The sequence below is a fragment of the Urocampus carinirostris genome, chromosome 1, assembly GCF_059441175.1.
Source record: "Urocampus carinirostris isolate Australia breed hairy pipefish chromosome 1, RoL_Ucar_1.0, whole genome shotgun sequence".
NCBI classification, from domain to species: domain Eukaryota; kingdom Metazoa; phylum Chordata; class Actinopteri; order Syngnathiformes; family Syngnathidae; genus Urocampus; species Urocampus carinirostris.
This window is the reverse complement of record NC_142349.1, coordinates 26,165,446-26,192,737: the sequence shown is the minus strand read 5'-3', so window position 1 is coordinate 26,192,737 and position 27,292 is coordinate 26,165,446. Positions and strand designations below refer to the sequence as shown.

The 27,292-nt window shown below is 39.7% G+C and overlaps 1 protein-coding gene across 2 annotated transcripts; it reads left to right on the top strand.

Moving 5' to 3' along the window:
• Nucleotides 1–748: 748 nt before the first annotated feature.
• Nucleotides 749–25,223, top strand: hsd3b7 (hydroxy-delta-5-steroid dehydrogenase, 3 beta- and steroid delta-isomerase). 2 transcript variants are annotated; one of them, XM_088332221.1, is made up of 7 exons: nt 749–989; nt 5,384–5,539; nt 14,574–14,682; nt 14,774–14,851; nt 18,448–18,547; nt 20,192–20,354; nt 22,997–25,223. In XM_088332221.1, the coding sequence occupies exons 1-7, from the start codon at nt 764–766 to the stop codon at nt 23,407–23,409; spliced, it is 1,245 nt and encodes a 414-aa protein (XP_088188347.1). In that variant the 5' UTR covers nt 749–763; the 3' UTR covers nt 23,410–25,223. The 2 variants fall into 2 exon arrangements, with proteins under 2 accessions (XP_088188347.1, XP_088188358.1); XM_088332232.1 differs by lacking the exon at nt 14,774–14,851 and having other exon boundaries at nt 751–989.
• Nucleotides 25,224–27,292: the final 2,069 nt, after the last annotated feature.

The window sequence follows — 27,292 nt, the reverse complement described above, 5'->3', positions numbered from 1 at the left end:
ACCTCAGCAGGGCCACAGGTTGATTGGCCGCATTGAAACAGTCATTTCTGCAAAATGATTACAGACCAAGTATTGAGCGCATAACCGAACATAATCATTTAAAGGTTGACTCTGGTCAGATGTAATATGCTAATTATTTGAGAGAGATTTTTTGGTTTTCCTTCCATTTTTTAGCCCAAATCATCAATATTAGAACTATAAAAGACTTGAACTACCTTAGTTGTGTGTAATGATTTAAAAATATATGAAAGTCTAATGTTTATCAGTAAATTACAGAAAATAATGAACTTTATTACAATATGCAATTTTTTAGAAGGACGTATATATCTATATATGTGATGTTTGAATAGAAAAAAAATATATGAAAAAATACAAATTAGATTTTACCCAACATCAATCACAACACAACACACATAAATACATGAATGTTGAAAGAGTGATTTTAGCTAGCTTGCACTAGGTCCATGTCCGTTTAAGATGTAACTTTACGGTTCTGTTACTGATATACGAAGGTTTGTATGCACCGGACCCCTCTTATCTCGTTACTAGGGAAACGATACTAATTAAAGTGATGCCATTGAATGCATGATCGTTTCCAAAATAGTCACTATTTTAACTTTTGAAATTTCGCAGGACAACTATGAACTACCTTTTAGAATTCAGACTTTTCTAAATAAATAATTTACAAAAAGAAGCAACAGGCTGTCCAAGGGTCCGTAAACGCAGCACAGCCCAACGGTATGGAGAGGCTGCTGCACTACTCATGACTCAAACTAGACTCCCACTTGCCATCAAACTTAACGCGAGAATTGGACCGCTCGTTACTATGTCAGACCGCCGCTCCGGTTTCGTGTACCTTATTACCGGAGGTTGTGGCTTTCTGGGCCGACACCTGCTTCGGGTTCTGCTGGACCAGGAAGGAGACGCTGTGGCGGAGGTCCGAGTCTTTGACAAGTACACAGACCCCGGACTTAGCGACCTCGGAACCGGTAAGTGAGATCCGAAAGTCAACCCGTTAAGAAAACTCTTGAATAGGAAAGTTAGCCGCGACTATTTGGAATCACATTGCAATTTCGCAAAGTTTATTTAATTCATGTTTTACTTTTGAATAAAAATGTATTGGACTTCCAAATTTCTTACATTTAGACACACACGAAATAAAATGAATAACATTTTAAAATAAATCAACCAAACAAAACAAATAAATAAATCCAACCCTGATTCAATGGCTTCTGATTTAACATTAAATTTAACTTTAAATTCACCTCCTCAGACTTGCCTTTCCTTGACCATCTGCCTCACATACCGCCCCTTTAACTCCTATGTGTTTTATTTGCTATTTATTACTTGCTTGTTTTACTCTTGGTTCACTCTTTGTTTATTGTTGTGTCCTATTCATATGTACTGCAACCTTGAGTGTCCTGAAAGGAGCTTCAAAATACAATGTATTATTATTATTATTCAAACTATGGCTGAACACCACATCAAAGGGACAGAGTGTATTATTTAGTGCCTCCTAGGGGTAAACAAAACCTAATTCATTAAAAGCAAAACAATACTGATTTGAATTTTAAGCAACAAATACTGAACTGTCATACCAATGTTATTTTTTAGAAATATTTGGGTCAAGTCATTTTTAGTTCTATAGCCCTTTATCACGAGGATTCTCAAAGGGCTGCACAGACCACAGATTATTGCAAACCACAGACTATTATTACACTATCCCCTGATCTAAAACCTACATGAGGGCAAGGAAAAACTCAAAACCTCAACATGAGGTAAATGAAGGAACCTTGAGAAGGGGCCGCACATGAGGCAATCCCCCTTCCAAGATAGGTCGAGAAATTTGAATTTCTTTTCCATACCCAGTAGTCTTTTCCATACCCAAGATGCCATGTTTTTGTGGCATCTTGCTGCTATGCTGTGCTCCTTTAGCACTATTTTTTGTCCGCATTAGACAATACAGATCCATCTGTTGGTCAAATATTACACAACCAATCATTTTCTGCTGCAAGTAACGATACAGCAGCATCTAGTTGTCAAATATTACGCGTTGTCCCTTTAAGAAAAAAATGACTGTTAGAACAAAGAAAGGTGCAGGTTATGAAATTAGAAAGTACAGGTGTTATTTGATTGCTTTTACAGGGAAAGAAATAACAATCTTTTTGAGTTGAGCTCTGTTTTTGTTCAAAATTATTTACGGGCAATGAAACTTAAGAGTAGTGTTTGGATTTCCTTGTTTTACTTTTTAAATAGTTTTTGCTTCCAGATGAATCATAATAAGCGTAGGCACTTAAACGATTCAGCTTCAGCTTTTTCTCTTTGAGTTCATGTTATATTATTGTATTATACAGCTGATTGTGTGCAAATATTTATTCTTTTTTTTTTCTTTTTTTTTAATGTTGTTTTGGTGCTGTGCCCAAATAAGAAAAAGCCCAAAACAAACTAAAAATATTTTAGGTTAAACATCAACCAGGCAGGTTTTTATTTGTCATCTGGTCTCTTTAAGTTACTTTTATGATATAATGATTTATAAACCAGACTAGTTTTGTTCAAGTTTTGTACTTTGTTCCAAGCGAGCCGTTGGAGCTCACCTTCAGTCCTTTGGAAAGCAACCAATTTATGGTGCATCTACAGTTACATAATAGCCATTCATGTTATGAACATAAACACATTAGTTATAAATCAGTAAAGTATGAGGAATTTATTTAAAAAAATAGAAGCAAGATGATCTTCACCAGGATGTTCAACTCCCATGTGTTTCCTGCCAGCCTGTCAGCACCTACAGCCTGTGTCATCGGGATACCGCACTTGTGTTTTGTTACTTAGCGAGAGAGCTGTGTTTGAACTTGGCTTCCATGCTTAAATTGAATAATTCCATCAAGAGGAGGCGTTTCCCTGTTAGATCCACATTACCGTTGTCCACTGACGCGGACGTTCATGGAAAAACGCTTTGTTCGGACTTTCATTGTGTGTTGGCAAACACGCTCGAGTACCTAACAGGCCCTCGGGCCCCCTCTAACTAAAGAGCGCAGCCCACACCCACCACACCCATCCTTGGACTCCCCTACTATTAATTGTAACACACAAAATAATATATGTCAAAATAAAACATTATCATTCAAAGTTTTAAAGTATGTTCAACAATAAGTTTGTCACTATTCTTTCTTTGAACCACAAAGTTGCCCTTTTCACAGTTCTAATGTTCCCTAGAGTTTTAAAACATTCACTTGAAACTAAAAGGAAAGGAGCTTGGCACGAAACAGATGAAGATGTCAATACAAGTAACGGCACTCACTTTGAAACATTCTTTATAAAGTTATTGGCTATATGGAAAAGCTTGTCATTTTCACTTGGGAATATAAATTTGGTTGTAAAGAAACTTGTCGCTCGCAAATTTGATTTCCTGTCCCCTGCCACAAGGCATTTTTGTGTTTACATTTGTTTCAAAGGCTTTTGACGATCAAGTGGGATAGAACATATTTATCAGCTTCACTGAATGCAACATTAGAACACCCTGTATCTCAGGCATGTCAAACATCTGGCTCGCAGGCCGGATTCTTAATTTTGGCAAGTTGTAAATTTCTGAGTATGTCAAAAAAAAGAAGCACGTCTATAACTTGTTTCTGTCAAAAGTTATGATTTTTTTCGCGATAAATACAAACCAAATGCTCCTTCTCGCCGATAGAGGGCAGTAATGGTGTAAAAGAGCAAATGTGTTCTACAGTGGAACCTCGGTTCTTGACCATAATCCGTTCCAGAACCCTGTTCGAAAACCGATTTGGTCGATCACGGAAAATCGTTTTTCCCATTAAAAGTAATGTAAATCGCTTTAATCCGTTCCAACACCCTGAATGTTTACCTTGAATGTTCAACGTAAACATAAAGCTAACCCAGGCTAATCATACGTTGGCGTAATATTCCGTACGAAAGATTACGCTAACATGAACGTGTAAAAAAAAAAAAAGGATTATGAATAGGATTTCTTACCTTTGTGGTGGACGGTGGGGAGAGAAAAATCATCAAAAGTTTTTCAACCTCTTCCAAAACTTGCGGCAGTTGCTTGCTTATAGTGCTAACTTCCTTAGCCGCATCACTCCATTTCACAGCCTCTTTATTCTTTACTATCGTACTGATAGTCGATTTAGCCATGCTGTATTCACTAGCAAGATCGAAAATTCGTACAACTCTTTCATATTTAGCTATTTTGTCTTTCTTAAAGGCAATTTTTGGACGAACAACTTGTTTTTTTTTTCACCTGTCCTGCGTGCACCGACCTTCTTCAGGGGCATAATTAGGGGCTAAAACACCCGTACGCCGCTCAGCATCGCATCCCTAGCGTACCGGTGTTCGAACTCCGATTTTTTGACCGAACAGCGAAGCAAGAATTTCTCGAAATTTTTGGTCGAACACCGATTTGTCCGACCTGAGAGGCGTTCGAAAACCGAGGTTCCACTGTATCCGTGTTTGGGATTACTTATCTGTGTGAACAGGTGATCTCTATGATAAAAAATAATAAAACGAAGCAGCGCTAAAGGTTAAAAATCAAACACTTAAATGACTTTGTTAAATGTGCTGCTACTCAGGATTTGACACCTGATATTGATGCACTTGTCAAGGTAACACGTTTCCGGAGCCAACAGCAGAAAGTTAACTGCAAGAATGCAATAATAGAGACTGGAAAAAGGTTTAATGGAGTGACATTTGTTTGCACAGTGCATTAAAAAGCATACTTTTGTTCATAGCTCCCATTTGAGTTTGTTTAGTGTAATGGGTTGGTTCAGATGTAAAACTGCATTAAGTTAACTGTCAAACAGATTCTATGCCAAACACGAAAATATATTTTTTGTATTGTTTGTGAATAAATGTTTTTTACTTACAAACGATCCCTTTTAGTCCGTGACTATAATTTGTAGGGTAGACTACAAATGTAATCTGAATGATAAAGCACAGCACTGAAAAACCAAGCTAAATATTTAAGGTAGGCATTTTTTTACTGATCCCACCTGAGAAAGTCTGGATCTGGCTCCTGAGCCAAAATGAGTTTAACATGCCTGCTCTATATACTTTTGATAGGCCTTATCTCCTTTAAAAGTTTTTTTTTGTTCTTTGTAGGATTGAGCCCTTGTGGAGCTTGTTGAGGTGGTCTTTAGTAAGAACAACTAACTAAGGTCTTCAAATAATGCAAAACGTTCTACAACTATCTTACACTCCTCAAAAACTTCCTGTCTTTAGAAGTCACTTGGGACTATAAGTATAGCCGCCCAGAGTAGCTTTTGCTATTCTCGAAAATATGCTTCCTCGTGGCTTCACCTTATGTTTCTTAGAAAATGCTGTGTCTCCTTGCATTTGTCTTTTATCTTTTATCGTCTGAACTTTTCAGGCCAGACCAAAGTGACAGTCATCCAAGGTGACATCACAGACTATGAATGCGTGCTGGAGGCATCTCGTGGTGCTCATGTCGTCATCCACACCGCCAGCCTGGTGGACGTCTGGCACAAAATCCCAGAAGCTCTCATCTATGCCGTCAATGTCACAGGTGGGCATGCAATCATAGCGCTTATTATGTCAGAAAAGTTGAGTTGTTTTCCTTGTCCACTAGCTACGTACCTTATCTGTTTGTTTAGGGCATATTAAATTATGTTTACCTTAAGTTGCTTTTATTGATTTAACTTAGTGCAGGGGATGCCAAACTCAGTTTGGCTCTGGTGCCGGATCCAGACTTTCTTTTTTTAGGCGGGCCGGATCAGTGATAGGATGTCAACTTTTTAGCTTTTTTTAAATTACTATGCTTTGTCATTCATCCTACATTAGTAACCTACCCTACAATTATAATAATGACACAGGATCTTTAATAAAAAAAAACACATTCATTTACAAACTGTGGGGATAAAAAGATTTTCAGGCTTTGCATTGAATGTGTTAGCTGGTTTAGTTAAACAACTGAGTGAATGCAGTTTTACACCCGAACCAACTCACCACGCTATACAAACTCAACACTGCCCTCTGGCGACCGGAGGGACCCGACCCGACCCGACCCGCAGACCATAATGTTGACAGTTCTGACCTAGCGGATTGAGTTGATTGCATCTAAAACACGTCTGTTTTACATTCACACTTTTTCAAAGGAAAAGATAGCTTTTATTTTTTTCAGAAAATGTTTCTACTAATATTAGTAATAAGTATTATGCCAACATTGCACCTTAAATTTTGGTTTCATCATCAGTATTTGTACCTACTTTTTTTTCAAACTTGCTTTTTATTGTGCTGTTTTAACACGCGACAACCAAAATACAGCAAAGATGAAAGCATGTTTGGGAATATCTACTATGATGAAGTCATTTTAAATTTCCAGTCTTTGTTGTTAGGAAGTGGTGTCCTTCATTTTTCTATAGTCCATCCATTTTTTGCTTGAATTCGGTCTCCTGTATTCCTATTCGAAATTATTACGACTTTTTTGGCCAGAATGTACACGTTCGGAGAAAGTTCTCAACACATTGCAATGAACCCATTTAATTTCCCACAATTTGGTTTACAGTTCTTGAACTTAAGAAAATAATTACAATAAAGGTCTCTATAATAAACCCGCTCATGCAAACCTGTGAATTTTCATCCCCCAAAACATTTTCCCCCTTCCCTTTCAGGGGATATCTTGCCATATGCTGATGACAAAAATGTTGTTGCAATTGCTAGGGTCACGAGAAATCAAAGATAACATGTTGCCTGAGTTTTGAGAAATTACCTGGGAATGGCTTGATAATTGGATGCTGCATATCATACTTTACAAATGCAATTTTAATCTCTATCTTATATTTGGGGGGTGGATACAAAATGTATATATATATATATACTGGACTGTCTCAGAAAATTAGAATATTGTGATAAAGTTCTTTATTTTCTGTAATGCAATTAAAAAAACAAAAATGTCATACATTCTGGATTCATTACACATCAACTGAACTATTTCAAGCCTTTTATTATTTGAATATTGCTGATTTTGGCTTACAGCTGAAAAAAACTCAAAAATCCTATCTCAAAATATTAGAATACTTCCTCAGACCAAGTAAAAAAAATAATTTTATAACAGCAAAACTAAATCAAACATTTGAAAATGTCCATTGATGCACTCAGTACTTGGTTGGGAATCCTTTTGCACGGATTACTGCATCAATCCGGCGTGGCATGGAGGCAATCAGCCTGTGGCATTGCTGAGGTGTTATTGATGCCCAGGATGCTTCGATAGCGGCCTTCAGCTCATTTGCATTTGTAGGTCTGGTGTCTTTCATCTTCTTCTTAACTATACCCCACAAATTCTCGATGGGGTTCAGGTCAGGGGAATTAGCAGGCCAATCAAGGACAGTGATGCCATGGTCAGTGCACCAGTTACTGGTGGTTTTGGCACTGTGGGCAGGTGCCAGATCATGCTGGAAAATAAAATCCTCATCTCCATAGAGCTTTTCAGCAGATGGAAGCATGTAGTGCTCTAAAATCTCTTGGTACACAGTTGCATTTACTCTGGACTTGATGAAACACAGTGGACCAACACCAGCAGCTGACATGGCTCCCCAAACCATTGCTGACTGTGGGAACTTCACACTGGATTTCAAGCAACTTGGATTTTGCTCCTCTCCAGCCTTTCTCCAGACTCTGGCGCCTTGACTCCCAAATGAAATTCAAAACTTGCTTTCGTCTGAAAAGAGGACTTTGGACCACTCTGCAACTGTCCAGTGCTTCTTCTCCATAGCCCAAGTCAGACGCTTCTTCCGTTGTCTTGAGTTCAGAAGTGGCTTGACCATGGGAATACGGCTATTGTAGCCCATTTCCCGGACACGTCTGTGAACTGTGGCTTTTGATACCTGGACTCCAGCTTCAGCCCACTGTCTTTGAAGCTCCCCCAAATTCTGGAAGCGGCTCTTCGTCACAATTTTGTTAAGGCTGCGGTCATCTCTCTTGGTTGTGCAGCGTTTCCGGCCACATTTTTCCCTTCCAACAGACTTTTTGTGGATATGCTTTGAAACTGCACTCTGTGAACAGCCTGCTCTTTGAGAATTTTCCTTTTGTGTCTTACCCTCCTGATGGAGGGTATCAATGATGGTCCTCTGGACAGCAGTCTTCCCCATACTTGTGATTTAGTTTACTGAACCAAGCTGAGTGTTTTTAAGGCTCAGGAAACCCTCGCAAGGTGTTTCGAGTTAATTAGATGATTCAGGTGATTAGTTGAATAGCCTACTTGTATACTTTTTCATGATATTCTAATATTTTGAGATAGGATTTTTGAGTTTTCTTAAGCTGTAAGCCAAATTCAGCAATATTAAAATAATAAAAGGCTTGAAATAGTTCAGTTGATGTGTAATGAATCCAGAATGTATGACATTTTTGTTTTTTTAATTGCATTACAGAAAATAAAGAACTTTATCACAATATTCTAATTTTCTGAGACAGTCCAGTATATATATATATATATATATATATATATATATATATATACAGTGCATCCGGAAAGTATTCACAGCGCTTCACTTTTTCCACATTTTGTTATGTCACAGCCTCATTCCAAATTGTATTGATTTAATCTCTTATCTCAAAATTCTACACAAAATACTCCATTATGACAATGTGAAAAAGTTTTTTTTTTAACTTTTTTTTGAATTTATTAAAAATAGAAAACCAAGAAATCACATTTACATAAGTATTCACAGCATTTGCTTAATACTTTGTTGATCCACCTTTGGCAGCAAATACAGCCTCAAGTCTTTTTGAATATGATCCCACAAGTTTAGCACACCTATCTTTAGGCAGTTTTGCCCATTCTTCTTTGCAATAAGTCTCAAGCACAATCAGGTTGGATGGGAGACATTTGTGCACAGCCATTTTCAGATCTCTCAGGGGGCGTTCGATCAGATTCAAGTCTGGACTCTGGCTGGGCCACTCCAGGACATTCACGGAGTGGTTCTGAAGCCAATCTTTTGAGATCTTGGCTGTGTGCTTTGGGTCGTTGTCCTGCTGAAAAATGAACCTTTGCCCCAGCCTGAGGTCAAGAGCGCTCTGGAGCAGGTTTTCATCCAGGATATCTCTATATATTGCTGCATCCATTTTTCCTTCTATCCTGACTAGTCTGCTAGTTCCTGCTGCTGAAAAACATCCCCACAGCATGATGCTGCCACCACCATGCTTCACTGTAGGGATGGTATTGGCCTGGTGATGAGCGGTGCCTGGTTTCCTCCAAACATGGCGCCTGGCATTCACACCAAAGAGTTCAATCTTTGTCTCATCAGACCAGAGAATTTTGTTTCTCATAGTCTGAGAGTCATTCAGGTGCTTTTTGACAAATTCCAGACGGGCTTCCATGTTCCATTTACTAAGGAGTGGCTTTCATCTGGCCACTCTACCATACAGGACTGATTGGTGGATTACTGCAGAGATGGTTGTCCTTCTGGAAGGCTCTCCTCTCTCCACAGAGGAACGCTGGAGCTCTAACAGAGTGACCATCGGGTTCATTGTCACCTCCCTGACTAAGGCCCTTCTTCTCCGATCGCTCAGTTTAGAAGGCCGGCCAGCTCTAGGAAGAGTCCTGGTGGTTCCAAATGTCTTCCATTTACGAATAATGGAGGCCACTGTGCTCATTGGGACCTTCAAAGCAGCAGACATTTTTCTGTATCCTTCCCCAGATTTGTGCCTCAAGACAACCCTGTCTCGCAGGTCTACAGACAGTTCTTTTGACTTCATGCTTGGTGTTTGTGCTCTGACATGCACACTCAACTGTGGGACCTTATATAGACAGGTGTGTGCCTTTCCAAATCATGTCCAATCAACTGAATTTACTGCAGGTGGACTCTAATTAAGCTGTAGAAAGATCTCAAGGATGATCAGTGGAAAAAAGATGCACCTGAGCTCAATTTTGAGCTTAATGGCAAAGGCTGTGAATACTTATGTAAATGTGGTTTCTTAGCTTTTTATTTTTAATGAATTCAAAAAAAGTTAAAAAAAAAAAAAACTTTTTCACATTGTCATAATGGAGTATTTTGTGTAGAATTTTAAGATAAGAGATTAAATTAATACAATTTGGAAGGAGGCTGTAACATAACAAAATGTGGAATAAGTGAAGCGCCGTGAATACTTTCCGGATGCACTGTATATGTATATGTATATATATATATATATATATACATATATATATATATACATGTGCCGCTCTTTGGCACTCCGCAATGGCTCCCTTGAGTTTTTTTCCGAAAAGTTTGATAATGTAAAATGGTTTCTGTATAGAGGTATGATCGAGCCTAAAAATTCAGCCAGACCTGACCCGGTTCTGCAGGAATAAAGCCCTATCCAGCCCCAGCCCGACCAATTCACTTGATTTGATTGAATGAGCTCAAAGCAAACTCGAAATTTCATATTTTACTTACACTATTTTACTTTACACAGGGAGTTGGAAATTCAGAACAAAACAAAAAAAAAATTAGCCAGAGAACCCCAACCTGGCCCGAACCCAAACGTAATGATTAACATTTTAGGCCTGACCCAATTTTCGGGTTGAGCTCATATTTTGCATTTATATGAAACTTTTAATTTTTCGCGGCACCAAACATGTTTTCTTTTTTTGGTCCATTATGGCTCTTTCAACATTTTGGGTTACCAAACCCCGGGTTAACCGCTTGGCAGTCATGTACACAACATTTGTATTTCTTTCAAGCATTTTTTTACACTGTTATCAAAACATGCGCTAAAATGCTCAGCATCATGTTTCATTTGGACGTGTAAAGAAACACAACGAAATAACATCATAGCGTGTATGAATCGCACCCATTTTTGCGATGCGAAGGCTCCATCATCAGATGGCTGTAAGTGCTGCCATTCAGCCATGCTTGAGATTTTTCCAGCAGCCCTCAAATGTTCCGACGTCATGACAGCTTCCACACAATGTTGTCAACTCCTGTTGCGCAGGACAACAAGGTCATTACCTCCACAGGGAGGGTTACAAAATTTGCTAGCAAAAAAATGACATCACACTGATGTCAGTTTCTCCAAGAACTAAAAAGAGGATGTTTTGGCCTAGGTGGGATGTTTGATGACTAACGTAACATAAGCACTAGTGGGTTTTTGTTTTGTTTTGTTTTCCACAAGTTGTTTTTGTTTTTCTTAATGCGTTTTTTTTCTTACTACTGAAGTTTGGGCACATAACAGAAACCTTAAAATGTTACATACTATCTTAGTGGTCTATCTCAAAGACTTTCTGTTCATAGGAAGATTGATGACACCATTCATTTACTTGACAGATGTTGCAAGAAATTGTGATGTAACACTTAAAGAGAAACTTTAATGTGGGGATGTCTCTTCATGGTTTTTTTTGTTGCGCGGTTTGAATAGTTAAGCTTCCGTGCAAGCATGCTAACCCTTCATTAGTGCTAACGTTAAAGTGTGTTGCCACATATTTCTTCATACTCTCTATGGACAGAAGAAGTCCTGTTTTAAACATTTTTAGTATTTTGATAATGAAGCAATTCTAATGTGTATCTAATGTTTGAATGCATATAATTAAAAACATCATGTGTAATGTAGGTGTTTATGCTGCACGGTTTTGTTCAAAACCAATTCTTGAGTAGTAAATAAAAAACAAAGCATGTGTAATATTATTTTATAATATTTACATAACTGGATTATTTACATAACTATGATACATCATTATTTGATATTTACGTATGTTGGCCTGGGGAGGGGTGGGCGCCACCTGGCTTGCCCAAAACACACTACAGAAAAGTGGTGTCCCTATAACCCTAATGGTAAAGGAATCCAACCAACAAATCAACTCATAATGCATTTGTCACTCACATACTCCAAATATTTATTAAGAGTAATGGGTTAGTCTTACCAAGAGGCACCAGTGTGTGTGCTTTATATTTGTTGGATTTTAGGTATTGACCACTTGATGACACTATATATGGACACTGGCCCTTACATAATTTATATGTGTTGTACAAATGAACTCCTTGCTGGGTTTATACAGAACATGTCAAGAAATGTATATATTTGTCAAGTAGCGGAGCGGGAAGCATGAAGTAAGAACTCTTTTGCGTAGACTTACTCACACAATTTATTGGATAAAGCAAAGGAGGGTGCGCGCACTCGATCCGGGGATCGATGGTCGCGGAGTGGATTAGAAATCCAAACAAAAGAAAAGTTGTCCAAAACGGATCAGACCAAAAACAAAACAGGATCAAACGCAGGCAGATTTACAGACTAGGCATTTCTCAGAATTAAACAGAACTTGCAGAAATCTCACCCAAGTCTTACCAAAGTTTAACAGGTATAACAAACGATCCAGCAACGCACCCTTCAAAGGAACGCGTTTAAATACTGTCAAGAAGCAATCAGTCACTGCGGGTCAGCCGGTGTCCATAGGCAGGACCAGCTGGGCGCCATGGCAACCGCGCCAGACATGACAGAATCCCCCCCTCAAGGGACAGCCCCTGAGGTCCCAAAAAAACCTAAATACATTGCCCCCCAGAATGGGCCGATGCTCCCGAAGAGGGCAGCCCCACTCCAGCCTCTGAAAACGCAGGAACAGGGAGAGGCAAGACCGGCAGGCGGACGAATCGGAGTGGCGGGGGGACGAACCGGGCTGGTAAGCAGACGAATTGGAGTGGCGAGCAGACGAGTCGGACTCAGACATGTCGGGCGTTGCAGAAGAGACGAACAGGCGAGTCGAAGAGTCGGAATGGCCGGCAGACGAATCGGAGTGGCGAGCAGACGAGTCGGACCGGCTGGTAAAAGAATCAGACAGGCGGACGGGTGAATCAGGCAAGCAGGCGGGAACCTCAGACAGATCGGTCGTTGCAGGAGAATCGAACGGGCGAGTTGAAGAGTCGGAAGAATCGGACTGGCGATCAGCGGAGTCGGACTGGCGATCAGTGGAGTCGGACTGGCGATCAGCGGAGTCGGACAGGCGAGCAGGGGAGTCGGACAGGCGAGCAGGGGAGTCGCACAGCCGAGCAGGGGAGTCGGACAGCCGAGCAGGGGAGTCGGACAGCCGAGCAGGGGAGTCGGACAGGCGAGCAGGGGAGTCGGACAGGCGAGCAGGGGAGTCAGACAGGCAGACTGGTGAATCAGGCAGGCAGACAGGTCGACAAACAGGCATGGCAGGCAGACATCGGGACAGGCGGGCAGACTAACGTCGAGACAGGCGGACGGACGGATCTTGAGACCGGTGGGAAGGCAGGCGGACGTCGAGACAGGCGGATGGGCGAACGTCGAGACAGGCGGACGGGCGAACGTCGAGGCAGGCGGACGGGCGGACGTCGAGACAGGCTGGCGTTGAGGTCGACGGGGACCTCGGACAGCTCGGCGCCAAGTCTTTCTGGAGACGACGCGGCCGGAGAAGGGGCCCCGGGAGGCGGGGCCGTTGCCGACAGGAGCTCATTCAGCTGACGTGACATGAACTCAGTCCGATGAGCTAATTGCTCCATCTGGCGCTGTATGCTCCGTTGAGTTTGCTCGACCTGCAGTTGAAGGGCGGTGACATCACTGGACGATCGCCAGACGTCGCCTTCCGTCCGATCCAACTGCTGGAGAGCGTAGGGAGTGTCCAGCTTTCCCCAATTTTCGCTGGTGTGATCATCCACTGAGTTATTTTCTGGCTGGATCGTTCTGTCACGTAGCGGAGCGGGAAGCAGGAAGTAAGAACTCTTTTGCGTAGACTTACTCACACAATTTATTGGATAAAGCAAAGGAGGGTGCGCACACTCGATCCGGGGATCGATGGTCGCGGAGTGGATTAGAAATCCAATCAAAAGAAAAGTTGTCCAAAACGGATCAGACCAAAAACAAAACAGGATTAAATGCAGGCAGATTTACAGACTAGGCATTTCTCAAAATTAAACAGAACTTGCAGAAATCTCACCCAAGTCTCACCAAAGTTTACCAGGTATAACAAACGATCCAGCAATGCACCCTTCAAAGGAACGCGTTTAAATATTGTCAAGAAGCCGGTGTCCATGGGCGGGACCAACTGGGCGCCATGGCAACCGCGCCAGACATGACAATATTTTGGGGAAATTATCAATAAAGTTAAGCATTTAACGGATGTGATTATGTATTTGTAATTTTTGTATGCAATGTATTACTAAATTAACTTGAGGGACTTATAGAAAGATAATTGAAAATAATTGATCAGTTTCTTTAAATTTTATTTCCCTGGCATTTTTATCACAAATTTGTTAATGAAAAGATGACAATACCATAATATTTTTTTCTCTTTTTCATTGATACAGAATTTATTATGTAAAATTATTTTTGATAGTTGATGCAATTTCATATATCTTTACAGGCTAAATTAAAAAATCAGTATTAAAACTACCACTTTCGATATCATTTTAATATTTTGACGTTTTTGTTAGTTGTTTGTTTTACATTTGTACTGCATTTTAGAGAATCTGATTTTTGATTAATAATTGACCTTATTTTCAATACACTAAAACAAAGGATCTTGCACTAGACGTTGTCTTTCCTCTAACAACGGAATGAAGCTGGTGCCGATAATGAGTTTCGTTTCGTTTTTTTCCCCCCACTTTTCTCAGGAACAGAGAACGTGATTAAAGCATGTGTGGACAACAACATCTGCAGTCTGTTGTACACCAGCAGCATGGAAGTTATCGGGCCCAACATGAACAGGGAGCCTTTTGTCAGGTATAACCCTTCAGCCGATTGAGCCGGTGTGCATCTGTGGCCGTATGCATTACAACAATTTTTATACTCCATTCTTTCTTTTTAAATGCAGTTCTGCACCACTGGTAACTAATACACCAGAACAACTCCCAAATAGTTTTGTGAATCTGTTTAAGACAATAAGACCAAGGTAAATCTTGTTTTTAGGTATACTGAACGTTTCTCGTTTTATAAAATGTGTTTCGAATGTTGATGTGCTCCCCTCAATTCAAAGTACTGCATTTAAAGTTATTTACACACAGTAAGAAATTTAAAAGAAATTGTATACTAAGAACACACAATCGATTATTTAAAAAAGTAAAATACTCCCAAAAAATAAAACCATATAACAGAATACATGTTACTGAAAAGAACAACATATTGGAAAACATGATCCTGAAACTACTTGATTTTCAAAGGCAGATAAAAGCAAATGGTTTTAATCAGGATTTAATAAAATTTACCAGTACATTAGGGTTTTTTTTTCACTTCTGTTTCCCGTTCACTCCTTATGCATGTGGTGTTGCACCTCAATGCTGATTCACCACGTTTGCTTTGAACTCTGGTTTCCATAAAGTCGCCTTGGTCTGCTGTCTTCAGACAAAAACGGTTTCAGATCCTTTTTTATGCCCAAAAACTACCATTTATTGTTGTAGTACCACAAAGGTTGATCTTGAATAGTATTCACATTATGACACCGGTAAGCTATTTGACATATTTTTTCCACAGGAATGTTTCCATCAAGTTTGTCTGGCAGGTCAGCTGTCTTATGCAACACATCGTTGCACATTCTTGATACGGTTTACTCTTTAGCACTTTTCCTGCCTGTGTTTGGATAGAACACGTCAGGACCATCTGTTACGACCGGTACAAGCAGGGGACCCAAATGCATAACGTTTCACACAATGCTTTATTAATGGATCGGGGAAGTCATGGCGAGAGGAGAAAGACAGCAATCTGGTGCTTTCCGGGCAGGAGAAGCGGGAAGACCTCGCGAACAAAGTGTGGTCGGAGATCGGAACAAGTCGGGCGGCCGGGACGGGAGATGGACCGTGGTTGGAGATAGGAACAAGTCGGGTAGCCGGGATGAGTGGGAAACGAAGGATCAGGGATTGATACAGGAAACAGAATCAGGATACGGGTAGCCAGGACAGGAGAACAGAGTGTGGATCGGGGATCGATACGGGAAATGGAATCAGGATAGGGGGTAGCCGGGACAGAACGGAGCTTGGATCGGGGATTGATACAGGAAACGGGCGGGGATCAAAACAGGAGCCAGAGTCAAAAGTACTTGCATGCGCTGAGGTTCGCAGACGGACTGAGCAGGAGTGAATGAGAGTACTGAGTTTAAATAGGAGGGGAACCAATTAGGAAACAAGCAGCAGCTGGAGCCAAAGGAGCGGGCACATGAGAGGGCAACGGGCAAATCATGACACAATCCATCTCAAATAAAACTAAGCAATGACTCATTGTTGTCAAATCCTCTTGTTTATGAGGAAATGTCTGCAGCATTCCCTATAATTCGAACACCTCCAACAATTGGTATTTAGATGGCATTGGTCAACTAATTAGGTACCCATGCTTGCTCTACTGTGATGTTTGTGCTTTTGAGGGGGCGGCAGTAGCTCAGGAGGTAGAGCGATCGTTTTAGGATTAAGGGATCCCAGTTCGAATCCCGGCTTGTCCGTGTTACATGCCGAAGTGTCCTTGGGTAAGACACTGAACCCCCAATACCTCCACTAAGCAGGTTAGCGCCTTACATAGCTGCACAGATCTCGGCCGCTATTGGGAAATGTGAAGCACAATGTAAAGCGCTTTGGGAAGTCATTGACTTGAAAAGCGCTATATAAATGTAGATCATTTCATTTCATTTCATTTCATGGCATTAGAGTCAATTAACTGATGCCACGCTATGCCCAGACAGAGAGACCAGAGATCAACACATATTAATTATTTCCCCATTCGATGTATGCAATTTGTGATTACCATCAGTAGACAAAGACAAAAACAATCTTAAAGTAGCCTTTGAAGCATACTTCAAATGGTCATTTTACAGTGGAACAGCAGATGTTTTGTATCTTTTTCGAAATTTATTTACCAATACAATACACAAATATTACATTTCTAGATACAAACCTCAAGAAGTATGTTTCAGATACAGTTTTTATACTAAATAGCCTGAAGGTGATTTTTCTATTCACAAAATTAGTATTACAATGAAGCTACTTTTTGATTTTCAGAACAGTCAATAAAGGGACAGTATATATTATTTGAATACTAGATGTCGCTTCATATTGTAGTGCAGAGGTCTCCAACGTGATGTCCACAGGCATCAGGGTGTCCCCAAAGGAAAGCTGAGGTTACTGTAGACATGTTCTGAAAATAGCTGCCTTTAGGTGAGACTCGTAAGTAAAATGAATGCTAATTTCTTGACCCACTAGTGTTTAAAGAAAGACATTTTTTATGAGAGTTCATGTATTTTTGCCCATTACTCCGTCATCCGTAAACTCAAAGGAGTATATGGTTCACATAACCTATTACTTATTACTGTGCCAAAACATTGTTCAATCCATCCTACTGTACTGCTCTACAGGCTTTTTCACTATGCTCTCTGTGACAAACCGGACAAAGCTCACTTGAATCACCCACACAGCAGCTAAAATCATCAGCCTACCCGCACACAACCTCTCAGACTTAAACAACAGGTCCATCATCGGACTGGCAAACACAATAGTCCAGGATATCACACACCCACTACACCAACACTTGATCCCACTACAATCAGGGCGCAGATAGAGTACATTAAGATTAAGGAGGGCCCGCCTCTGGAAAAGCCTGATCCCCTAAATAACAGCCCCCGATGACCCATTCAATCAGTCATGTATGTTTGTCATTCTGCTGATTTTGTATTGTAATGCCTGTTATTTCCCCCCATTACAGTCAGTGGAAGTGAATTTCCCAAACGAACCAATGAATATAATCTAAACCTAAAATCAAAATCAATATATTTATTTTTAAATAAATGAAGTTTATTTTACAGCTAGAGTGTGCTAAATAATATACACTGAAGTAAATGTGCTCACATTTTCTTCATAAATATTGCAAGTACAGTGGGACCTCGCTACTTCGCGCTTCGACGTTCGCGGATTCAGAGCTTCGCGGGCCTAAAAAATAAAAATAATAAAATAAAATAATTTTAAAAATGAATTTTTTATTTTTTAAATTTTTTTAAGCATTTTTGAAGGGGCGTCGCTACTTCGTGGTTCCATGTTCGCGGGTTCAGAGCTTCGCAGGTCCCCCCCCAAAAAATAATAATAAAATAAAATAATAATAAAATATGTATATATATATAAATTTTTTTTAAGCATTTTTGAAGGGGCGTCGCTACTTCGTGGTTCCATGTTCGCGGGTTCAGAGCTTCGCAGGTCTAAAAAATAATAATAATAGAATAAAATAATTTAAAATTATTATTATTATTATTATTATTATTTTTAAGCATTTTTGAAGGGGCGTCGCTACTTCGCAGATTTTCACTTTTTGCGGGTGGTTTTGGTCCCCATTAACCGCGATAACCGAGGTCCCACTGTAAATGGTTTATGGTGGGTTTAGTGACCTCTCTTAAATCCTATCAGTTCCTTGGCTGGTAGAATGTTTGCCTACACTGAGCAACACTGCCAAAATAGGTTCATATCCGGACAAGAACATCCACTCATCTCGGAATTACTAAATTGATCGGTGTCTGTGTAGGGGTAATGAAGACACGCCCTACCAGGTGAAGCACACGATGGCCTACCCAAAGAGCAAGGCCAAGGCTGAAAAGATCGTCCTGGAAGCAAATGGAACAAAGGTAGCTATCATCTTTTGTTCAGGTCTCACTTAGCAAACTTCCTATCAGCTTGAATCTGTTTTGATGTGACTACACGTGATGCAAATCCCTGCTTATGTGTATCGTGCTGATTATAACTGGTATAAGAGAGGAACTCATTTAAGTCAAGTCAAGTCAAGTCATTTTTATTTGTATAGCCCTTAATCACAAAGAGTCTCAAAGGGCTTCACAGGTTATTACACAGACTATTTTTTTCAGACTATTATTACACCATCCCCTGATCTGGAACCAACATGAGGACAAGGAAAAACTCAAAAACCTCAAAATGAGGAAAATGAAGAAACCTTGAGAAGGGACTGCACATGTGGCATCCCCCTTTCAGGATTACCAGACAGCAAAGGATGTTTCAATCACAAATAATACAGAGATATTGTCCACGAAAAGTATAGGTTATTCATATGCTATGGAGTAGAAGTGTTTTTTAAGCTTAGATTTAAACATTTCCACTGAGGTTGCAGATCGGATCTCAGGGGGAAGAGCATTCCACAGCACCGGTGCCCGGATGGAGAACGCTCTTGAACCAGCGGAACAATTCTTGGATCACCAGAAGACCGGCGCTCTCAGAACGAAGGCTTCGGACCGGAACATAGGGGGAAATCAGATCTGAAAGATATGAGGGAGCAAGTCCATGTATGATTTTGTATAATACTAAGAGAACCTTGAAATCACATCTTAGGCTAACAGGGAGCCAGTGCAGGTTAGCCAAAATCGGCGTGATGTGATCAGACTTTTTTGTCCTAGTTAAAAGCCTCACTGCAGCATTTTGTACCAGCCGAAGACTCTTGATTCTGGACTTCGGGAGACCTGAGAGTAGTGCATTACAGTAATCGTGACGGGAGGTAACAAACGCGTGAATTATGATACCCGCATCCGACTGAGACAGTATAGAACGAATTTTAGCAATGTTACGAAGATGGAAGAAAGCGGTTCTAGTAATTTTCTTTACATGCGTTTCAAAGGATAGATCAGGGTCAAATATGACACCTAAATTTTTAACTGTGTCACTCTGTGTGATGTGACATTTGTCAATGTTCACAGCAGTTTTTTAGAATAAGTCACGGCATTTAGTTGGACCAATAACTAACATTTCGGTCTTTTCAGAGTTAAAACGCAAGAAATTGAGTGACATCCACTCTTTTATCTCAGTGAGACAGGCCTCCAAATTTCCACAATTTAGTGTGGCAGATTCCTCCAACGGAAGATATAGTTGAGTGTCATCTGCGTAGCAGTGGAAACTGATATTATCCTTGCGAATAATATCACCTAATGGAAGCATGTAAATGCTGAAAAGAAGGGGGCCAAGTACTGAACACTGCGGAACACCACAGGTAACACTAAAAGGCTCAGATGTCATTTCGCCATATTAAACACAGTGCGTCCTATCTGTGAGGTAGGATCTGAACCATGAGAGGACGCTTCCTGATAGACCAATCCATTTTTCAAACCATTCTAGTAAGATATTATGGTCCACTGTGTCAAAAGCAGCACTAAGGTCCAGCAGCAGCAAAAGTGATGAAGCGCCAGAGTCCATTGCCAGTAGGAGATCATTGGTTACCTTAATCAGAGCTGTCTCAGTAATCTAACTTTTGACTTCCTGTGGTCTAGGTGCGAAATGGCGAACGTTTGCACACGTGCTCTTTGAGGCCGACGGGCATCTATGGCGAGGGCCACGAACTTATCAAAGACTTCTACAAGTTGGCTGTCAAAAGAGGTGGCCTGATCATTGGTGGTGTCCCTGATACCACAGAACACGGGAGAGTCTACGCCGGTAAGTCCCAGAATAGACGGCAAAAAGTTTATCAGGCAACCACAAAACAGAAGTCAAGTAGAAGATGATTTTTAGGCCCACCCTACACTTCTGAATCAGAAGTTTTACAAAAAAAACTAATAGATTAATTTTGGGCAGTCTTAAAAAAATATTTGCGAGGAAACGTATACAAATGGTGGTTATGAAGAAAAAAAGTCCTACCTAAGGATTAGGGGCTACTTGAGGCCCATTGACCATGATTCAGTGGCCAACAGTGTACAGTAATCCCTCGGTTATCGCGGTTAGTAGGGACCAAAACCACCCGCCAAAAGTGAAAATCCGCGAAGTAGCGGCGCCCCTTCAAAAATGCTTAAAAAAAAAAATATATATATTTTTTTTTAAATTATTTGATTTTATTAATATTATTTTTTAGACCCTGTTAATGGGGACCAAAACCACCCGTGAAAAATGAAAATCTGCGAAGTAGCGACGCCCCTTCAAAAATGCTTAAAAAGTATTTTATATTTATTTATTTTTATTATTATTTCATTTTATCATTATTATTTTTTAGACCCGCGAACGTGGAACTGCGAACTAGCTAGGTCCCACTGTATTCTGCTTTTTAAAAAATGTTCAAAGAAGTGAATTACCATACATATTTCTGTCCCATGAAATTGTTTCCGCCTGGGTCTTTATGTTCAGCTTCCTACGGTCAACTAATTGTCTCCTTCAGCGTCTTGTGTTTAATGAAAATGTTTTCTGTTAGTGTGTATATGGTTCTCCGCTCTGATTTTGGACTTTATCTGGTTATGATTGTGAATATCGATGTTTTATGTACTGCCGGTATTGCAAAAAAAGTAGAATAAAGAAATAGAGTCTTACTGAATAAGTGCAGCTTTATCTAGTCGGGCCAGTGTATTTTGGCTTATTTGGGTTCACGTTTGCTAAGAATGGATGAAAACCCATGGCTATGTAAAGCCAGCTGTAGATGGTTGATAAGTGCACTTTCAAGGTTTTCTCAAACGAACCGCAGGGATCTATCTCAGTATCACGGATCAGAAAATGGGAAAGAGTCACGCATCGTTTTTACACGGCAGCTAAGTTGATTTTCGAGTTTCATGAAGATGTGAAATAAATTATATTTTAAAAAAAGGCAACCCAGGCACTGTTAGTAAGGAAAGGGAGAAAGCCTGGCAGACAATTTCAGACCAGCTCAATGAATAAGTCGTGCCAAAATTTGAAATTCATGAAGTAATTTGTCAGAACGGCTAATAGTGAATATTAAATGACTAAAAGTGTTACTTCCCAAGCCAACCAATCAACATCTGATTTTTATTTTATTTAAAAGGAATGTGCATGCTACTCAGGAAATATGAAAAAGTGCAAACAACCTATAGTGTGTCAGTATTATCAATTTCTTAATTTTTGTTCTTGTATTATTTCGTTGATCCTTCATAAAGAACAAACTTGTTTGACCAAAACTTAGCAGCAAGTTGAAATTAAATATAATAACATTCTGCAAACTGGTAAATGACTTCAGTTTAGATGACAGTGAACAAATGAGGTGCCTGACATTATTGTATAATTTGTAGCAGTAAAAAAGAAAGAACAAACAACTTGCGGAGGAGATGGCCCTGGATAAAGGTAGACGGATTATGGTGGGGATCCCTGGAGGGACCTTATTTTTGGCCAGAGCAACCTACAAAAAATGACTCAGCCCATCACCCGAGAATCTATACCTCTCAATGAGATGGTCAGCTCCAAAGGCCAATCGGTCTGCCCTGCCCCTAAAGACTCTTACGTCTAAATTGCTCCTCTAAAGATTGAGGCTTCTGTGTCCAGAACATCTTCCGTCTTGTGTTATTTCTGTGTTTTGATTTGATACCTCATTCCATTGTTAATCAATCTGTGTCTTTTGAGTCCACCCTCTGAGTTTGTTATTCTCTTTCTTGCACCAGGGTCCTTATTCCTTTGCTCGTGCAATGTTATGAAAGTAACTTTATCTTTCATAACTGATCATTGTTGTACTATATAACAAAACCTTACAGAAATGTATTTGTTTTTTTTAAACAAAAGAAAAAAAAACTAAATAAATTACACTAAAAATAAAAATAAAAAGTTGCCCTTGTATCTATGTGGGCATTTTTGGACAGCTTTTGTTGTGGATCATAGATTTGCGACCCTTTTGGTGACAGATGTGTTCTAAATTAGCTTGGTCCTTGGTATACCTTCCCACCAAGTTCACTTCTGCAATAATAGAAAAGCTAACATTTACACAATTTCCATATTTAAGATCTTTTGGGGGGATTTTGCTTTGTTACTAAAAATGACTTTTGGGGAGTGACGCATTTAAAACATGTTCCGCCCTTTGAACACTTGGCTCTTATGGTTTATATCTCAACTGATGGTGCCCCTTTTATTTTTTTTTATAGTGTATGGCTCCCCGTTACAACTTGTAGCAAAATTCATTTCATTTTGACACAACTTTTACAACAGAAGCCTACTAAAAAATCTTGGTAGCCAGTAAAAGCTTACCAAATTGCAATACAGATAATAAAAACAAAGACAACACTTCACTTTGAATCCGCCTCGTTGCGGTGCCCACCCCCCAAATGTATTCAAAACGTTAACAGTCCAAAAAATGATGTCCTCACTCTTCGCAGGTAATGTGGCGTGGATGCACGTACTGGCTGCCCGGGCTCTGCGCCAGTGCCCTGAGACCGTTGGCGGGGAAGCCTTCTTCTGCTACGATGACTCCCCTTACAAGAGCTACGAAGACTTCAACATGCTCTTCTTGTCCACTTTCAAGTTTCGGCGTGTGCGCATGCCGCTGCTGCTACTGTGGTTTCTGGCCATGCTCAATGACATCTTGCGCTGGATCCTGGCTCCCTTCTGCAACTTCTCACCCATCTTGAACAGCTACACTCTGGCCGTGGCTATCACCTCATTTACCGTCAGCACGGACAAAGCTCTACGCCACTTTCAATACCAGCCACTGTACACTTGGGAACAGTGTCGGGAGCGGACACAGAAGTGGGTGGACACGTTCCCTGCAGAGGACTCCAAAAATGCCTGATTGGCCTCTTGCTGGATTCTTTCTTTCATGCATGAATCTGGCATGTTTTAAAATATTCCATCTTTATTGTGTTATTATTTTAAAAACTCTGTTGTCTCTGTCCTTCATTATGGCCTGCCACATTGTTGCCACATTTAAAACCGAACAGGCCAGAAAATTGTTGCCAACAGCAGGTTTGTAGCAACCCAGATTCTGAACACATTTTAAATCGCGGAAATTTTGAGTGATTAGAGACTTGGCCATTTTTCATGCAACACTAAATATAGCCAAGCATGGGTATTGTAGTTCTCAGAGGTATGAACTACTACCAGGACCTAAATTCTGTTCACGAGTTATTTAAAAGCAGACTTTTTATTGTGGGTATGTACAGTACTTTAAACAGGTTCATGAAACGAATGCGGGGGTGTTTTTCCTGTTCTAATCGATGTACCAAAAACTAAAGGTTCTGTAAACAAAATGTTGAGTCGGTAGAATCACTAAAAATTGTTTAGCAAAGTACTTTTCTTTAGAACTAGAAACATGTGAAAACCATTGTGTGTGGGACAATTTTCTAAATTTGGTTTAGTGGTCATTTATTGGGGCAAAAGGGGAAATGTTTGAAGTAGTCCTTTCAAGAAGTTGAACATTCTAAGTTAGGCGTTTGCTTTTGAATGTATAGTTGGAATTTGTATTTTCAGTTATCAAAATGATACATTACCAGACAGTTCTGAATTAGTAGTTTGTACTTCGTCAAACACACGGAACAATAAATGGTTTATTTCAGTTGATTCTGTTGGGTAATGAAGCACAACTTTTTCAAAGTGAACATCTTTCCTGCTTCATAGCGATGGGAATTGCACAATGGCAGCAGTCAGAAAGTAGTCATTGGTTGCTCTCAAGTGTAACATCTAAGGCAGGGGTAGGAAACCTATGGCTCGGGAGCCATATATGGCTCTTTTCATGAGTACAAATGGCTCCGAAATAAAATGTAACTATTGCACATCTCTCTGTGGTGTTCCAAAGCCAAGTGATTTCATCCCGATTTTGGGCCATATAAAGCCGAAGCAACTTAATGCAAAAGTTTGATAAGAAACCATTTAAACAGATAAATAAAAAAGCTGGCAAACGACTTTGATTGGGTGAGCAGTACAGGTGGATGGATCCCTGCACACAGCGCAAGGCACTTCCCTGTCTCTCTCTCGCTCAGTGCAGTCTACACCGAAAGTGAATATGACGATATGCTTATCGTTTGCAGTAATTTGTGACATTTTTACAAAAGAACTTTGCATGCACATTGTTTTGAAACCGTTATTAAGGAAAAATGTCATGGAAAAAAATTGCCTCAACACTCTTAACTGAAGGTGGAAGACAAATTGTAAATTGCATTTTTACATTGATTTTGGACACAAGATTTGGCATTATTATCATTTCATACATTTGATTAAATCATCAAATGACACAGTGAAATAAAATGTGCTGAAGAATTAGCTTTTGTCTAGAGAGCGTGTTTGGCAGTTTTTTTCAATTTTGTCTGAAAATATATGATGTGGCTCTCTCAATTTCTTTTTAAAACGTTTTTTGCTTTTATGGCTCTTTAGGTCAAAAAGGTTCCTGACCCCTGATCTAAGGAATCGATGCTAAGAAAACACTCATCGCCAAACACACTTGTTTTTGTATTTCGACAATCATGGTAGAAAAAAGACATAAGGTTGTAAGACTTCTTATGTGGGATTGTTAAATATTTTTGCACTTTGTAATTTAAGGAATTCTGTTTGTTTTCCCTCTGGATAACTTGACATTTGTGTGTCAAATAAACATGATTTATTATATTTCAAGCAATTGTATTATGTTTCTTCTAGCGTAACAAAATCTTTCATCGTGTCTTTGGGAGTTGTCTCTTGGTGTTAGTCAGCCGGCATGCCTCCACTTTGCTTTCATGCTTTGAGTCCATTTTGTGGGTTTGTTTTCCATGGAGACAGACATAACATTTACTTACTACTCAATAAAACTTTCAGAAAGCAGCTACATTACATCCTAAATGGAAATGTGGCTCGTGTTACCTTTTCAAAATGTGGATATTTTAACTTCATGAACCACTTTTAGGTTCATTAAATGGTTGGTAGGTGGCACTGTGTCTGCATATCTGCCTCATTTCGGAGCCCTTGGGTTCTATTCCAGCTACTGGCTTTACTGGGTAGGGTTCGAATGTTCTCCCGTGCCTTCTCCGGGCTCTCCAGTTTCCTCCCACATTCCAAAAATATGTATGCAGGGTGATTGGCAAGTCAAAATATTACCTAGGTGTGAATGGGTTGTGTCACTAGCTGGCAACCATCCCTGTTTGCTGGGATGGGCTTCAGTCCCCTTGTAAGAACAACATTTTTCTTTCTTAAGGGCACTATAAATGTACCCATAGAGCTCCTGGTGCGTTAAAGAGACATCGAGTACTATAAAGTGTACTATATAGTGCCCTCTAGTGCGAAAGAAAACTTAATTCATTAAAAGAAAAAACATTTTGGTTTCAATAATCAGCAAAGATAAATGAATGTTTTGCCTGTATTTCTTAGTATGTCAAGAGTTTTGAATTTATTTTACAAAACATGATGCTCAACTAGAGGGAGCTGACATGACTGTCCACTATTTTGCTGCGAAAACCAACAACCTTTTGAAAGGCTCGGCAAAAAAACTGCAAAACCAAGAGGCAAATTGATGCAGTTTGGTCACTCTGAGACTCCGTAGTTTGTATTTTTCCGTGTGCTTCATAGCACTCGTTGTTTTGGCTATACTACACATTACAGTGACATCTTGGGGTCAAATACTGAATAGGTCCCTTTAATGTCGCTGTGCATTATAAGTGATTCCTATCATGGTATCAAAACCCAGAATGTGAAGTAGGGGCTTCCTAAGAGCCTGTCTGACAGAAACAAAAAAAAAACTTGTTCAGTTTTCAATGTCCCCGAACTATTCACTAAAGCCACAGGGCATTATTTTTTCTTTATGTTTTATTTGAACAGGCAACTTTTTCCACTCTTAAGTACTGCATGTCCCAAACTTTTATTCCAAATGTAACAACCAAGAATGAGATGAATACTAACAATAACTGCAACAAAACAATAATAATAATAATAATAATAATAGTAGTAATAATAATAATAATGATAATAATAATAATTGTTATTATTACTATTATTATCATTATGACTATTAACATGTGGCCCTCGGGCCACATCCAACCCGATGGATGATTATTCTGAACCGCAGTTTTGAGTATTTCAACATTAGAAGTGAGTCATTAGGTCATTTCTATCAAAAGTTGTGTGTTTTTTATTAATCCAAACCAAATGTTCCCTTAGGCTGCTTGAGGGCATTGTTGAGTTTGAACAGTGTGGTGAGTTGGTTCCGATGTAAAACTATATTCACTCAACTGTTAAAATCAACCAGTTAACACATTCAACGGCAAACATGAAACTCGTTTTTCCCCTGTTGTTTGTGAATAATGTGAATTATTCACATTATCAATTATTATATAATAATGTGAATAATGTAAATAATAATAATTAGAAAAGATCTGTTGTCATCGGGGATTCTAATGTGTAGGGTAGGTCACTAAAATAGGCTGAATGATAAAGCATAATACCTGAAAAATAAACTAGAAATTTGAAGTTGACGTTCTTTTACTGATCTGGTCTGCCTCAAAACAGAAAGTCTGGATGCGGCCCGAGAGTCAAACTGAGTTTGACATCCCTGTTATGAAGCAAATCGACTGGACCATGTGAGATGGCTCCATCTGTCGGGCGGGTTTATTAGGTACCTTTGGCCTGGACGGATCTATTGACACTAACAAAGATGTTATATAATGAAATTGTGAATATGTTTGATTTTCGAGAAGGTTTGTTCAAACCTCACT